Source organism: Balearica regulorum, chromosome 2, assembly GCF_011004875.1.
Source record: "Balearica regulorum gibbericeps isolate bBalReg1 chromosome 2, bBalReg1.pri, whole genome shotgun sequence".
In the NCBI taxonomy this organism is placed as follows: domain Eukaryota; kingdom Metazoa; phylum Chordata; class Aves; order Gruiformes; family Gruidae; genus Balearica; species Balearica regulorum.
This window is the reverse complement of record NC_046185.1, coordinates 66032723-66048710: the sequence shown is the minus strand read 5'-3', so window position 1 is coordinate 66048710 and position 15988 is coordinate 66032723. Positions and strand designations below refer to the sequence as shown.

At 47.7% G+C, this 15988-nt stretch overlaps 1 protein-coding gene across 2 annotated transcripts in view; it reads right to left on the bottom strand.

The window, feature by feature from the left end:
• CARMIL1 (capping protein regulator and myosin 1 linker 1) overlaps positions 1-10270 on the bottom strand; it is a 193814-nt gene extending 183544 nt beyond the window's left edge. Inside the window, exons 1-2 of one of the 2 annotated variants that reach the window (XM_075744582.1) lie at positions 9795-10270; positions 5652-5749 (exon numbers count right to left, since the gene is read on the bottom strand). In XM_075744582.1, the coding sequence (XP_075600697.1) occupies positions 5652-5749; positions 9795-9834 (138 nt within the window). In that variant the 5' untranslated portion in view covers positions 9835-10270. The remainder of the gene's footprint in view (positions 1-5651; positions 5750-9794) is intronic. The other variant, XM_075744581.1, reaches the window with a different exon arrangement.
• Between the last annotated feature and the right edge of the window lie 5718 nt (positions 10271-15988).

Sequence of the window (15988 nt, the reverse complement as noted above, 5' to 3'; positions counted from 1 at the left end):
AACGCAACAACTTTGCACCTAGAGAAATTCTTCTCTATTTGAAGATAATATCATGGATGGATCAAGACAAAAGATGAGCAATGAAAAACAAGCACCAGTGCTTTTAATCCCAAAATAGTTTTGGCAGTGCAAAATATTACTGCCTCTACCCGGAGACTGCCATCTTTATAGCTGAACAGGCACAGCAGCTCATACATGCTTTTCTCAGCTGCTTTGGTACAGCCAGCCAGGTGGTTCACACAGTATTCAGCAAACACACGGACAGTGCACAAGACAGCCAAAATTGCTCCTTTAAAAGTAAACACAGATAGATTTTTAATAGAATTTCAGTCTTCAGAAGCAGAACATGAAATCTCAGACCATGTGCACAGAACAAATTTAAATCTATTTGACAGGAGTCAACTAAACAGGCTTTTTTGTTTTAAAAGCCCATGGAAACTTATGTCCCAAAGAAAGCAACAAGGACATATAAATTACTCCCAGTAAATACATGCTGGGCATACAGTACATTTTACCTGCCAAAGCAACTGTCCCAGTTCCAGAAGTAGGACTGTAATATTTTAACAAAGAGAACTAAATTACCTGGGGCAGCAGCTTAACCAGAATTCCTCAGTGGGACTTCCTAATAAAGTGCTTGTGGTCACTACATCACATCGCACTACTCTATGACCTTAAGGTTATGAAAACATTAAAAAAAATCCCAAACAACAACAACAAAGCAAAAAGAACCCAGACCAGCCATATAGAGAGCATAGTAATTTGCACCAAGTATGAGATTACAATATTTCCTCATCTTTAATGTCTAAAATAATACTATTTTGGAAAGGAAAACTAATCTCAAAGGCAACTAGACTAGGACAATTCTTTTTTATTAATAGAATTAAAAGAAACAAAAAGTAAGAGGAATCCTGGAATTCTGGCCTGTCATGAACCACCCCAGAAACATCTGTATTTCATAATGAGTTGGTCAGATGTATTTAACATATTGCCTTTATCTTACAATTTCAACTTCTCAGTGATTGCTACTAATCACAATAAATCTGACAGGAAGAAACTGCAATGGGAAGCATTCATAAAAAACACTATCTTGGGTATTTTGGGGGGGAAAAAGCAGCATCACAAACACCGAAACTAAGCAGCCCAGTTTCCTGCTGGGGTTTGTCTGTAGTTGATAATCACCAAGGCCTCTGGGTTAAAAAACATGACAAAACACAGAAATATTTCTCGGACAAGGCATTCCATTGGATCTCTGATGGTGCCAAAAGGTGGGGCTCTCAGAGTAAGGAGTAGGTGTAAAGTTTCTCTTCTTTTTCTGACTGCTTCCCCCCACCCCCAAACCCAACACTATTATCATTACAACTGAGACCTCTACATACCCATCAGCTTAAGTTGAAACCAGCCAAGAAGGTCAGAAGTTGTCAGTTGTGGAGGAACCCAGCAGCCACTCAGCACAATGCCTGAAGCCTTGTCCTCATAAGAAATCAGGTTTAAACAAAACAATCCCACAAAACCAAAACAATCCTTAACCAAAACAGTGAGGCCCTTATCTATTTTAACCCAATAAGACTACTGTTGCAAGAACCATAGTGAAGCCAGAGTGGAGTCTGTTCCTGCAGCGGTACTCTGCCTCTGGTTGAGGGCCACTGGGAGCTAGCTATAGTGGCCTGCCTGAGGGCTCTGCAGGAGTTTGGCTGCCTGCACCGGAGGCCAGCTCTGACATGGTGCAGGTGTGTGACCCAAAAAGCTGGGAGAAGCCTTGACTGGTGGTCCCCATATTGCTCCGGAGTTCTGGCACTCAGCCCCAGCCTGAGCAATGCCACAGCTACACCTGTGCCCAACCATTTTCCTGGCTGAGCCAGTCCCACTGACCCAACTCCCTGGCTTGACCTCGGCGCTGTGGCCCAGCTGGTGATCACCAGAGCACCACTGCTCCTGGCTACCACCCGCAGTCCTGCTCTGCTCACCTCGCTGGTGCGTGGCAGGCCTGCACCCCATCAGGGTCCCCCGCAATGCCTGCCCCCCTTGCCCCATGGGGCAGCTCCTCCTTGGTGCCTGTTTACCATTCAAGGTTTCCTGTATGCCTGGGTGTTTTCTCACCCCCCTAATGGCAGCCTTGCTCTGCTAGAGTATAAAGAAGGCTTGGATAGGGCTGGAGTTTGGCCCTAATTGCCCAAACACTGATCTTCTGCCCATTCAAGCTGGTTATGGGCTTTTCAGGGTTGGATACCAGTTTGCTGCCTTCACACCTGAGACCTCGTACCAGCAGACCAGAGGCAGTTGAGCACCTCACCATGTTTACTGGTTTGCATCATTATGACTAACTAAAAAACTAAGTAACTGCAAACGGAGTTTACTGAGGCAGCAAGCTCATTATGCAGACTGAAGAGAAAAAAAGAAGGAAAAAAAGACCTCAAAACTCAGTCATAATTTCCAAACTGGCACCCAGAGCTGAGGTCCTAAAGCACCTTTATGGCAAGCATGGAGTTCACTCACCTTCACCACTTTCATAGAATCATAGAATGGTTTGGGTTGGAAGGGACCTCAAAGACCATCTAGTTCCAACCCCCCCTGCTGCATGCAGGGACACCCTCCACTAGACCAGGTTGCCCAAAGCCTCATCCAACCTGGTCTTAAACACTTCCAGGGATGGGGCCTCCACCACCTCTCTGGGCAACCTGTTCCAGTGCCTCACCACCCTCACAGTAAAGAATTTCTTTCTAACAGCTAATCTAAATCGACCCTCCTTCAGCTTAAACATAGGGATCATATTTCAAGCAACACCTTCCTCCCCCCCAATTTTTTCTTTAGTCTCAGATTCCAATTTCCATCTTAATATCAGAGGAATTTCCTAGAACAGAGTGCCTTAAGGAGATAGTTATATCTATATTCTAGTACCTTGCACCTTGAATACGCTGTGAACAACAGGGCCAGAGGTCAAGCGTTTTTATAGTTACCTGCCAAGTGCAGTCATTTTTAAATAATCTCTCAAAGCGGTACTGATTTTGCTGGATTTTCCTAGGAAGGAAGGATGAGAGATCATTTAATTAAAGCACAGATTTGGGTGCTAGGGCTCAGTGCCAACCTCTGTGATCAACCTCCTCTAAAACCTTCAGCACATTCCTTGAGCTCTGGGGTTAGCTAGACTGAGAGCAACTGGTATCTTCTCCTTATTAAGTGCTGGACCCAACGCATGCTACTTAATTTGCTTGTAAACACCTAACTACTAATAAAATTTAAAACAAAATCTCAAAACAATTCACTGCGACGCATGCACTCAAGAGACTGCTCAGAAGAACATTAACATTTCAAAACTCAGCTCTGAGGAGTCGAGGAGCGCTGGCATGAAGGTTGCCCATGCAATCACATTTGAGCCCTCTGCTGCATGCACTTAAAGATATAGTCTTTAATTACTAAATTGCTTTTGCCGCCAACACTTCATTCAGTTTGACGTGCTCACCCATGACATAGCAATTCAGCATTCAGTTTTATGTGCCCTGGTCAGAATGCGGCCATATGCATTATTTACTGAATACCATGAAGTCCCAGCTCGGAGTACAAAAATTGTTTGGCAGCTTTCCTGTGGTGTTTAGCATTAAGCATCTCCATATTTCTGAAGCAAAGTTATTTATCTTCAGCATCACTCTTAAGGAGAGGAGGGTCTATCTCCTCATACTTCACAGATAAGAAATGAGAGCATGTAGACACAGTAAGGCCAAAAAGTCTCCACTAATTTGAGGTACCCAATGTCAGGTGTTGCTGGTGTCATGTTTTTCAGAGCACTCTGCATTTCAGAGAACTCTGCATCCTCAAAAGGAACCAGAGTCTCCACTGGCCCCTGCCACAGCAGACAACACTCAGCACTTCTGCAAGAAGACCTACATAAATAAAGATACACACATGCAATTAGAGAAACATTGTAAAAAAAATGCCAGTAGCGATTTGTACAGCTTCACACAGGGCAGTTTTCTTCTGCGGCAGGAGAAAACACAAATTCCAACCCGAGCAGTCAACAGTCAATTTCTCTAACTATGAAAACATTCTCTTTTTTTTTTTTCCCCCCCAGTATAAATCCTCTGCATTTTTGTATCAAAGAACAAATGGTTCTACCAGACAATTCACCCCTTCAGCAATTCATCCCCTTGAAAGACTTATCCTGCACAATGAAGACAACACGCACGCACGCACACAAGAACCCCATAAGCAGGTTCCCTCCCTTTCAGTACTTCTTCACTCAGAAAAGGTTACTTGAGAGCTTAGGAGAGAAAAAAAAAAAACCATCTGAGTCATCACATTTAGGCATCTTACTGCTTAGTAGTACATCCCTCAGAAACTTCACTGACAATTCAAAGCTTGATATTCTTTTGGTCCCATCAGATCAGAACAGTATTTCAGTATTTCCACAGTATATTTCACTATTGATAACAGTAATGATTCTGTATAAGTCAAAAAGGCAATCAAGTGTTACTGCTTCAATGAAACTGTCAGCCTTCCCTATAAACAGAGCTTTCAAATAGAGATGATCAATCAACATTCACATACTCAACCTATTTCCAGTACGGAAACAGGAGACGTAAACCTAGGAGCTACATATAACATGGGTAGATATTATGCAGAAAATACTTTAAATTGCTTAAGTAGCTGCTCTCGCTGAAAAGTAGACCATTATCAACAGTCTCACTGCCCTAGGATAATCAACATGTACTTTATGAAGATAATTCAGAACTGATTAATAACTTGTGTTTTTTAAAGACAAAATAGAATATCTGCATGGGGAATGTACCTAAAATCTGTAACAACAGTCTTGGCAATGAAACCTTCAAATATGCAATATCATTCTTACTGACAGAAAGCACCGAAGTTCAAACACCTTGCAAAATACTACAGCAGCACTGTAGTTATTTCTATTTGTTACTCTAGTTCTCCTGATAGAGAGGTATGAAAAGAATGAAAAAATAAAGTTCTATCTCTTTTTGCATATTCAAGACAGTAAGCAAGCATACCAGCTCATTACCATAGCTTTCTTATCAAGAGAGGCCAGCAAAACTATTCTTGAGAAAACAGGAAAGCATACTTAAGTGAGATTAATTTGACACTCTCCCCCACTACAGTTTTAGGAATGACAATGGAGGATCCCACACAGTAAGCATTTCTTTTAAATTGCAGATGTGTGACTTAACAGAGAACACTAAAAAGTACAAATAGCCATTTCAGTTCAAAAAGCACAATAGTTTTACTGTTACTCTTCACTGCATAAAGGCTTCAGAAGATTCTCAAAAGATAAGTAATTCTATATGCTTCATTTTGCATTTCTTGTCCACTCAAAATTCCTAGAGATGTAAATGGGAAACCTAACCAGCAAAGGCAGCAAATTATTTTAGAACAGGTTCTAATAATAGCTTGCTTTAGCATCAGTCCACAACACAATACCCTAAACTCCGAAGGATAACTCAGTGACAAACACACATGTACGTGTGCATGCCTGCACATCAACTTGCTGTGCAGGCTAGCAAGAATGTGGGAAAATAAGTGATATGTATATCTTACGGTACACACAAATTTCAAAAAACCTTTCAAGAGGAGAATTAATGCCTACTGAGAAGATATTGGCTTTTCCTCCACAAATTTAATCAGAGTCAGTCTATCATACTTACCAATATTTTGTTATCCACTTTATCTCCCTTGGTTTCCAGCTTTACTTTTTTCTTGACCGAAATTTTGATTTTCCTCCCAATAACATCCCTGACACTTTCTGAAATAAAAGAAAATACCTTAGTTAAATACCTCTAGTGACAATATGAGAAGGAAACAGACACCACTATCAAGTTTTCAGGAAGAGTCAGAGCTACATTGTTCAACTGCTTGCACTCATGGAAGTCTCATGCACACGCACCAGTATTAACACAAGTAGAACTTTTCTAAGTATGTCATCTACACAATAAGTTATGTCTACTACAATAGGATTATCGATTTCATATGCCAGGATTCTAAATACAATTTGATATTTCTGTCCAACGCTACTTACACATCAAAAGCATTCCCGAGACAAGCTCCAGCACTGCTTAGCTCTGCTCTGGGAAAATACAACAAATTCCTCACTCGCTATTATTTACACCTGAAAAGCTTCCTGAAGCCAGTTAGCTTCTTGCATTGCAACAAATTTAGCTTGATGTTATTAATATCAGGGAGGCTAAATGGGTCAGATAATGGAAAAGCCAGTGTTCACAGGTTTTGCATTCTGCGTGTTTAAGTCGCAAAGCAAACTGAGCAGACTTTCAGATACTAACACCTGACAGCTATGCAGCCGATGCTATGGGAGGCAACACTGGTCTGGGTCCAAGTCCCAATGACAACGTAGCCACCTCATGGTGCCAACACCAAAGTTACATTAATTGCTATAATGCTTTAATACATATATACATATACATGTAAATGTGGTCTCTGCCAAGTATGAAATGAACCAGCCTTTCCACTAAACGTTTGCACCCTGGCCTGAAGGGAACATATACACAGGGAACTGTGTCAGAAAGCTTATACAGCTACTGACACTGATGTAATTGTGAGATAAACAGAGGAGTTCATCTAGAAGAGCCAATTTGGCACCTTCCATAAGTTTCACTCCCCAGCCCCCACAGAAAAGGAATGAGAAAGAAATCTTTTAAACACATTAACCTATTTCTAGCACTACAACTGGCATCTGTAAAAGGCAAGTCTCCACTCTCCCCAGACACACTTTGCCCTCATGCACACTAAAGTTTAAAGGCTAAAACTGAAGATAATGGGCTCTTCCTAAGGCTTTTAATTATAGTGCTCTGTATAGCACTTTTCTGCACAATTTTCATCTGGTAGTCAGAATACGTTAGCACAAACAACACACCATTTATTAAGCTTGGACATTTAGCCCAGGCCACAGTGTTCTGCCTGCAGGGCAGGAGGGTGTGCAAGTCAGAAATGCGCCTGATCGGAGTGACTCTCCACCAGAAAGAACTCTTTCTGCAGAATCGGCATGTTTTCCCCAGGAATTTTAATTTTCCTATCAGGAAACAAAAGCTCCTCGGTAGCAGCGGCTTGCCCGGCAAGAAGCCTGCCCCAAGCTGCGGCAGCCCCATGGCAGACGGCCAGCGCAGCTAGCTCCCCAGGCAACCACTTGGTCAGGAGCCAGGCTGCAAGCTCCCTGAGCAGCCAGGTAAGCAAAGCCGGGGGGAAAGTCCAGCCCTGTCCTCACGATGTGAACTGTTTTCCAGAGGCTTCCTCTCCCATGGGTAACGCCTAATTCTGGTCTTTCTGTCCCTGCTTGGGAACCCAGAAGCAAGCTGACCACACGGTCTTTTTCATAAAGTCCTACCACCTTGCAGAAGGAAAGGTATTGCTGCTGTTTCTGCTACTTTACCTCCACCCCCAGCCTCTGCCTTTGGATTTCTCCTCTCCCACAAACAGTTCCAAGTGCCTGCATCTAGCAAGGGACTTCCTGCTGAGGTGCCAGCATGGGGAAACCTCCTTCCCTTCACTGTTCCACAAAGCAGCAGTGGGAGCGAAACTGCAAGCCCTCAGCTCCAACACTCTAACTTCAACAAGCCATAGGGAGAGAAAGGGCCTGGGACGCGAGACTCCTTCGCAGAGTGTCAGGATGTCAGCTCCCTCCAAGGCTCCACCTGCCAGAAAGGGCTAGAAATTCTTTTTCAAAGAGTTAAGATAAAGATTTCATATATATTCCCCATGTGACTGAGGACGCTTCCTTACACATCAATGGCAAGTGGGCTTGCAAAGCAGTTTTTTCAGATTGAGAGATGGAAACACAACATTAAGGCTCATATTTTCAAGTGCTCATTCATTTTTAACACAGGAGACTATGAGTGCCTGCCTTCAGACACTCGCACCTCAGAGGAGTGAATCCAGGTAAGCCATCATTGAGAGGGTTTTTTGAAGACTATGACCTACAAGACCTGACAAAGGTCACACAGGAAGTGAGTAACAGAACAAAAACTGCAGCTCAAACACTCCTACCCCTAGTTTAATCTCCACGCTCCAATCACTGAAGTGCTAAGGCACATCCTTTCATCCTGTTCTCAAAACACAGAGTTACTACAAAAAAGTCTATTTAAAAGGTTAAATTTTAACATGCAGACACCAAAATACTGCTAGAAATCAAACCAATCCACATGAACAGATCCACATGCCCCAGAAAAGCCCTTGACAAAGCAAGCTGGGTGGGTGCAGGGCACCAGGACTGCAATTCCCGGTAATTCTTAAAATCGTCCAAAGCCACCAGAGGATGGGATGCATGAAGATGCTCGCTTTGCTCTTCCTCATAATATGGAGCACACCCCACCTATAGCATACTAGAGTACAGGGCAGATCCACAGTAAGTAGTACCATGCATTAGTTCTCAACATGCCTGGCCATTTTAAAGAAGAAAAAGTTCATGGTTTTGACCATAGCTACTCCTAGGACACTTCCAAGCTCATCACTTCTCAGTAGTAAGCTACAGACTAAAGCAAACCCCACAGTTTGCACACTAAAAGGACTGCAAAACAGAGCTATTTTGTCTATACAGGAAAAAAATCTGCAACAGCTGCAACTTTCCATCCAGATTTTTACCAATATTTTATAAATGTTAAAACCAGTTCCCACCAATAGTGCTGGCTGACAAAACTGAAGGACATGCAACAGTATAAACGAACTAGGAGAGGTTTGTAAGGACTGTATTCAATGTAGCATGTACCTTATTGCCTGACAAATTTCTGTTTCCATCTGTCATTAAGGCAACATTTTAAAATAAATCATTCTCGTGTTGGTGAGATCCTTAGATCTCTCTTCAACAAGCAAAACCGCAACTAAAACCGAAGGAAGTTTGGCCTGAGCAAGGTGTCTGAGGACCAGGCCTAAAGCATCAGACCTGTTACCCCCAAACGACACTGATTACCAACTTACCGCGTTAATGAGCCATTTATAGAAAACTCCTCAATAGTGATGACAGCATTTCCAGGGACCTTATCATTACCTATGATTTCCTAAGCATTACCATGGAATATGAGGGTTTGTGTGCATGTAGCCTTAAAACTTTAATTACAAATCTCGTGCATACATAGGAAAATGAGTCTTAAACTATGCAAAACCTAGGAGAAAAAAAAAAAAAAAAATAGCAGCCAGAGCCCCAGCTCGGTGCCTCAACCTGTGCCGTCAGGCTGAGGCGCTCGGAGAACCTGCCCCGGCGCGGGTGTCGCGGCGCGGGAGGGCCGGGGCAGTTTCACCGCACGCCTGCCAGCCCCCCGGAGACCCCCCCCGGCAGCCCCCTCCGGAGGGCGGGCACACCGGGCATCGGGAGGCGGCCGCTTGTCACTGCCCGGCGGGAGCCGCCGGGGAAGCCCGCGCTGCCCGGGGATGGTTACGCGGTTACAGCCCCTGCTGCCCGCGGCCGCCTCCCCGCTCCCCGCCGCAGGCCCGCAGCCCCCGCACGCCCATTCTCCGCACGCAGCAGCGGGGCCAAGCGCCGGCGGCGCGGCCTCACCTCACCGCCCCCCGCCGGCTCCTCAGAGTCCCCCCGACCTCCCGCGGAGCCCCCTCCGGCACCGGCAGAGCCCCCCTCGGCTCACCCAGCCAGCCCCCGCAGAGCTATCCCCGGCTCTACAGCACACCCGCCCCGTCGCCGCGGCCCACCGGCTCCCCCCATATGCCCCTCGCAGCAGCGCTGCAGCCCGGGGTCACGCACGGCGGCCTCCAAACTTACACCCCCCCGCCGCTACACCTTCCCCCAGGACTCTCCGTCTCTATCCCCGCCGCCAGGCCCCGTTCCTTACCGATCAACTCTTTGGGGACGTCGGAGCTCTCCTCGGCCATGGTGGCGCTGCCCGGCGCCCGGGGGTGCCCGGCGGCGGGGCTGCTTCAGCGGCGCGCTGTTCCTCCGCCAGGCGAGGCGGGCATGCAACCAGCGGGGCGGGGGGAGGGCCGGCCGTGCGCCTCTCTGTGGTGCGTGTGTGCGGTGTGCGTGGTGAGCGCGGCCGGAGGGAAGGAGCTTCTCCCGCCCCGCGGAGCCCGCTCCCTCCGCGCTACATGACTCCCCCGGCTGCCGGCGCGGCCAGGAGGTGCATTTCCAGGGAAGGAACGGCCCACAGACAGCCGTCAAACGCGGCGGGCCGGGCTCACGGCGGCCCCCACGCCGGCTCCCTCCTTTCCCCTCACACAGCCGGCCTCTCCGCGCCGCCCGGCTCCCCCCGCCCGGCACCGGCGGCTGAGGCACGGGCGGGAGGAGGCGGCAGCGGAGGCTGCCCCCGCCCCGGGAGGGCTGGCGCCCTCACCCCGGCCCGGCCTCCTCACCTCGCGAGAGCCGCTGGGAGCCGCTCGCCCGCGCCCACCGAGCTACCGGCGGTAGAGGAGGCGGTGGCGGCGGCCGGGAGCATCGCCCTCAGGGAGCCATCGCGCCCGCCGCGGAGAGGGAGGAGGAGGGCAGCGGGCTGGGAGATTCAGCGCGGCGAAGCCGGCCCCTCCTTCGCCTGAGCAGCCCCCGGCGCTGCGGCGGGTCCGGGAGGGCGGTGGCGGGGGCCATCTGCCGGCGGCCGCGAGTGGCGCGGCTCAACCGGCCCGATCCCTCCCCCCCCTCGCCCCGTCGCCGCAGGCCCCGGCCGCCACCGAGGTCTCTGATAGCAGCACCGGCCCTCCTCCACAGCCACTCTGCCTTTTGCAGGTGTGTACCTTCAGGCTTTGCACCGCGGGAATTCTCCTCTGGGTTCATGCAATTAAAAAAATTATGGTATGAAATTAAAAAAATTATGGTATGAAGGGGGTGGTTGTCATCGTCAAGCCAGTGTTCACTGCCTGGGAAAGGTATTGCCCAGGCTGGATCACTTCAAGCCCTGGAAGAGACTAACCTTTGATCCAGAACTCATCTGCCTCTCCCTCACTTCCCCCACCTTATCTCCATAGGGACGGCAGCCTCTTCCAGCACCTGTTCTGAGATAACGCCCTCGCTAGAGATTGCTTAGCAAACTCACTGCGCAGGGAAAGGCAAGTCTCAGAGCCTGTGCTGGGTGGAAGGGAACCGAGCATGCCTCCTTTCCCAGGACCGAAGAAAAATCCACAAACGGCAGCATTTTGCTTGTTGCACTTTACTGCTGAGAATTGTTGTTGTGCGTAACAGCCACATTATAGAACCGCGGCACGTGAGCTGCCTAATTGCCCCTATAAAAATAAGGAGGAAAAGATGCTTATTGGATGAAAGCAAAGGAAGAGGCTCGGCAGCTCTGGAAATCCTTCGGCTCGCTTCTGGTAGCGATGCCTAGTTTCAATGAAAGGATCATTTTCACTGCAGCAGGACTGTGATTGGTCGCCCTCCATCCTAAAGGGGTGGATTACTGCATAAACCTCATATCTCAAGTACTCTACAAGTGACTGACGGATCTGGGAGATCAAAGTCATTTATGTCTAACTAAGAAACCTGAAATGCATTCAGTGAGGGCAACAGCGTAAATCCAAGAGTTATTTTGCTGGTACAGTACCATACTGCTACGCTCTGTGTCTCAGGGACTACTGCAAACCCTGGTTTTCAGAAGAAACATGATTAGCAGTTTGAAATTGGTGGGACTCATCAAACAATTCTATTATGATTCCCCATGGCACCAACCAGCTCTCTAAATGATGTCAGAGATTATTTTACCAATACAGACAGGATTGCTACAGAGATGGCTACAATTTGCTGTCTTCCCAGTTTGCTCTTTACATGTAATGAATAAGGACATCCTTAAAGAAAATTTTAAAAAGTGAATATATTAGTAAAAAGATAAAGAAACTGTGTGCTTTTAATATATAGCAATGTCAATCAAATCTTATCTGGATATGAATGTGTATAGATATATATAATGCACTGTATTCCTTTTCTGTTGATGGTCCTCTGCTGTCTTTTCCTCCCTGTATCTGCATCCTTTTCTGATGTATGCAGAATGCCAGCTGACCTCTTCCTTTCCTTCCTGCCAATCGTTCCTCACAGCTCAGCAGAAAACTGTGTTTCTTGCTTGCTATATACACGCAACCTTACTTCCACCAAGGAACACAGGCATCTTTCAGCAGGAAACAAAAAAAAGAATTGAGAAGTTCACATCTTTTCTAATACCCAGGAGGGAAAAATCAGATCATTACATCTGCATAAGAAAGGCTGTGTAATTTCATGCAGTTACTTATGCATTAAGTCTAATGCTGTGTTCAGTTAACACTTCCAGAAAGAAATCTTCTCTTCCATCACTATTCACCTGCTCTGCAAAAATGTACATTTTTGGATCTAGGGCCGCTTAAACACGAAGCAAAACAGTTTCTCAAGCTGCACTAAACCACTGCCTTGTTTCTGTCTGAAACAGTATCTAAAGCATGGACCTTGCTTCCTTGGCTGCTGCCAGACAAGCGCAGGCCTCTCAGCATGCATCAGCTGCAAAAATGATGTGTTCCTTCCAGGCCTGCCTGCCTGCAGCGTTCTGCTGGGATACTGCTAGCACCTCCTCCCTCCCAGCTTCCTACTACACAAAATGATGGTAGCAGGCAAGGCTGATTTGTTTTGTTTTGTTTTTTTAATCACTAGCACAACAGGCTAATGAAGCAGCACTGCCAAGGCTACTGTATAATTCCCAGTTTGATGCCTAGGAGACTGGACCTGGTTCAAGGTAGGGAAGGTACAGACTAAACTCAGGTGGATTTGTGCCCCCAGGGCCAGGTTCAATCAGCAAAACACATTGTTTCCCATTCCTTATTCATAGAATCACAGAATGGTTTGGGTTGGAAGGGATGTTAAAGACCATGTAGTTCCAACCCCCCTGCCATGGGCAGGGACACCCTCCACTAGACCAGGTTGCCCAAAGCCCCATCCAACCTGGCCTTGAACACTTCCAGGGAGGGGGCAGCCACAGCTTCTCTGGGCAACCTGTTCCAGTGCCTCACCACCCTCACAGTAAAGAATTTCTTCCTTGTATCTAATCTAAATCTACCCTCTTTTAGTTTACATCCATTACCCCTTGTCCTATCACTCCATGCCCTTGTAAAGAGTTCCTCTCCAGCTTTCTTGTAGGCCCCTTCAGGTACTGGAAGGCCCTGGACAGAGGCAGAACATGAGTGCCCAGGCAGGCTGCTGCTTCCTGCACCTCCAGCTACAGTAATGCCTAGATATTGGAGCTATCACAGCATCAATCTGGCCTGTGAAAAGAAGGGTGTTTCCAATCCCAGGGGTCCACCTCCCAGCGCAGAGAGAGGACTGGGCCACCTTCCCAGGGATCCCAAACAACCAACTCCCACAGCCTCCTGAGCGGAGACTCTTCTCCGCAGTTTACAGGCAAATCCACACCACGGGGAGTTTGCTGGCTTTGTAAGGAGGTGTGATTTTCATCCTTTCCTGTTGAGCCTTACTCTCCACTAGTCAGTTCAGCAGGGACGCAGCTGTCACAGGCATCTTCCCCAGCAGCAAGGACACTTGAAGAAGTTCAGTCCCCTACAGCAAGTCATCCTTACCCACTGGCAGCTCTTTACCACTTTCCATGTTGTGCCAGTGGGAGAAATTGTGATACTATGTTGTAACCTGAATCAGTGAAGGCAGTCAGAAAGGGGATTTTTGTCATTTCAGTAATTGAATTTTAATCATCTTTTATCCCTCCTCACCCACTGACAGAGGCACATCAGCACAGCTGAAGAGAGGTGCCCAAGTCAAACTGAGTGTATTGGGTTTGCATGACAAGGTTTTGGTAGCAAGGGGGCTACAGGGGTGGCTTCTGCAAGATGCTGCTAGAAGCTTCCCCCATGTCCGACAGAGCCAAGAGAGACCCGCCGCTGGCCAAGGCTGAGCCCATCAGTGACGGTGGTAGTGCCTCTGCGATAACAGATTTAAGAAGGAAAAAGAAAGGAGCAGCAGCTTTTGCAGCCAGAGAGAGGAGTGAGAAGATATGAGAAAGTCTGCAGACACCAAGGTCAGTGCAGAAGGAGGGGCAGGAGGTGCTCCAGGTGCCAGAGCAGAGATTCCCCTGCAGCCCGTGGAGAAGACCATGGTGAGGCAGGCTGTGCCCCTGCAGCCCATGGAGGAAGGATGAGGGGGTGTAGAGATTCCACCTGCAGCCCGTGGAGGACCCCCACCTGCCGGAGCAGGTGGATGCCCGAAGGAGGCTGTGACCCCGTGGGAAGCCCGCACTGGAGCATGCTCCTGACAGGACTTGTGGCCCCGTGGGGAACCCATGCTGGAACAGTCTGTTCCTGAAGGTCTGCACCCTGTGGGAGAGACACATGCTGGAGCAGTTCATGAAGAACTGCAGCCTGTGGGAAGGACTCAAGTTGGAGAAGTTCATGGAGGACTCTCTCCTGTGGGAGGGACCACATGCTGGAGCAGGGGCAGAGTGTGAGGAGTCCTCCCCATGAGGGGGAAGGAGCAGCAGAGACAACGTGTGATGAACTGACCACAACTCCCATTCCCTGTCCCCCTGTGCTGCTCAGGGGGAGGAGGGAGAGAATTCGGGAGTGAAGTTAAGCCCAGGAAGAAGGGAGGGGTGGGGGGAAGGTGGTTTAAGATTTGGGTTTATTTCTCATTACTCCACTCTGATTTGATTGGTAATAAATCAGATTAATTTTTTCTAAGTTGAGTCAGTTTTGCCCATAATGGTAATTAGTGAACAATCTCTCCCTGTCCTTATCTCGACCCATGAGACTTTCGTTATATTTTCTCTCCCCAGTCCAAATGAGGAGGGCAGTGATAAAGCAGCTTTGGTGGACACCTGGCCTCCAGCCTGGGTCAACCCACCACACTGGGGTAACTGGACCAGACCCAGCTGGGTTTCCTGCCTGATCTCAGTGGCATTCCTGTAACTCTCAGGTGCAGCTCACATCCTGAGCAGCTACCGAGCAGCAGTCCTTGCCGTGTCTGTCAGCAGGGCCTCCTAATCTCCTGTTACCTGCATTGGTGCAAATGATCACAACTTGGATGCCCTAGGTAGGATCACAGGTGCAGCAGGCACATGGAGAATGGAAAGAGGCTACATTGTCTTCTACCAAAGCAGATCTATGAAGTAATTTTAAAAGTTATTCCAAGAGTAACCGATTTGCCTGCCATAGGAATGGGGATCAGTGTGGTTCTGCTGGAGATACATTTCTCTCTAAAGACTGCTCAAGTTGGTACAGTTTCTGGCATGACAAAATTGCAGATGAGGGTAGTGGGCTGGATCTTGTGTGAGTTACATGGCTGCAGGGAACATTGCAGCATCCACGGCTTATACTTCACTGACAGTAACAGGGCAGGGGCAAACTAGGAGCTTCAGGAGACATTGATCAGGGAGACATTTGACAGAGAAAGGGGTGGGGTGGGGGGGGAAATGTCCTCAGAACAGCAGCCTTCATGCATCAAATTAACCATTAATTACATGAAGTATCTTTTGAGGAACTTTTGACTCCACATCTTGCAGGTCTGGCACCTCACACCCTGTGTTGACATACAATCTTATAACATATTTCTGTCTTCCAGCCACTCTGTTGCCCTTGTCCTCCTTCTCAGCCTAAATCCTGTCTTCCCCTGCAGCTAAGGCAGGTGTCAGTATGAGTTGGTGCCAAGCCATACACACTGTCATAAGGTAGGCTATTTGTAGTCTCAAATGCTGCATGTTCTCCCCGCCAACTTTTCTGCCACTTGGATTATGGCTTTAGCACTGAAGAATCTGTCTTTTTTCCTGAGAAGCAACCATATGATGTCATCAATGTTATGATGTGATCAATAACATGATCCTAGGCCTGCTGAAGCCAGGGGAAAGATTTTGGTTGCCAACAGCAGGTGTCAGACCAACACTCAAGTCACACCCTGGAGTCATCCTGCTGCAGAGCAGCATTGTGGTGGGAGGAATCAGATGATCCAATCTGATTTGCAAAGCTGCCTTGCAGCGTGCAGCAAAAGCTCAGAACATCTCATGAAAGTCGGGACAGAAAGCAGCTCTAGATATAAATGACCCAGCCTTGCTAGTTGCATTTCTAAGAACGAATTCAAAGGGGT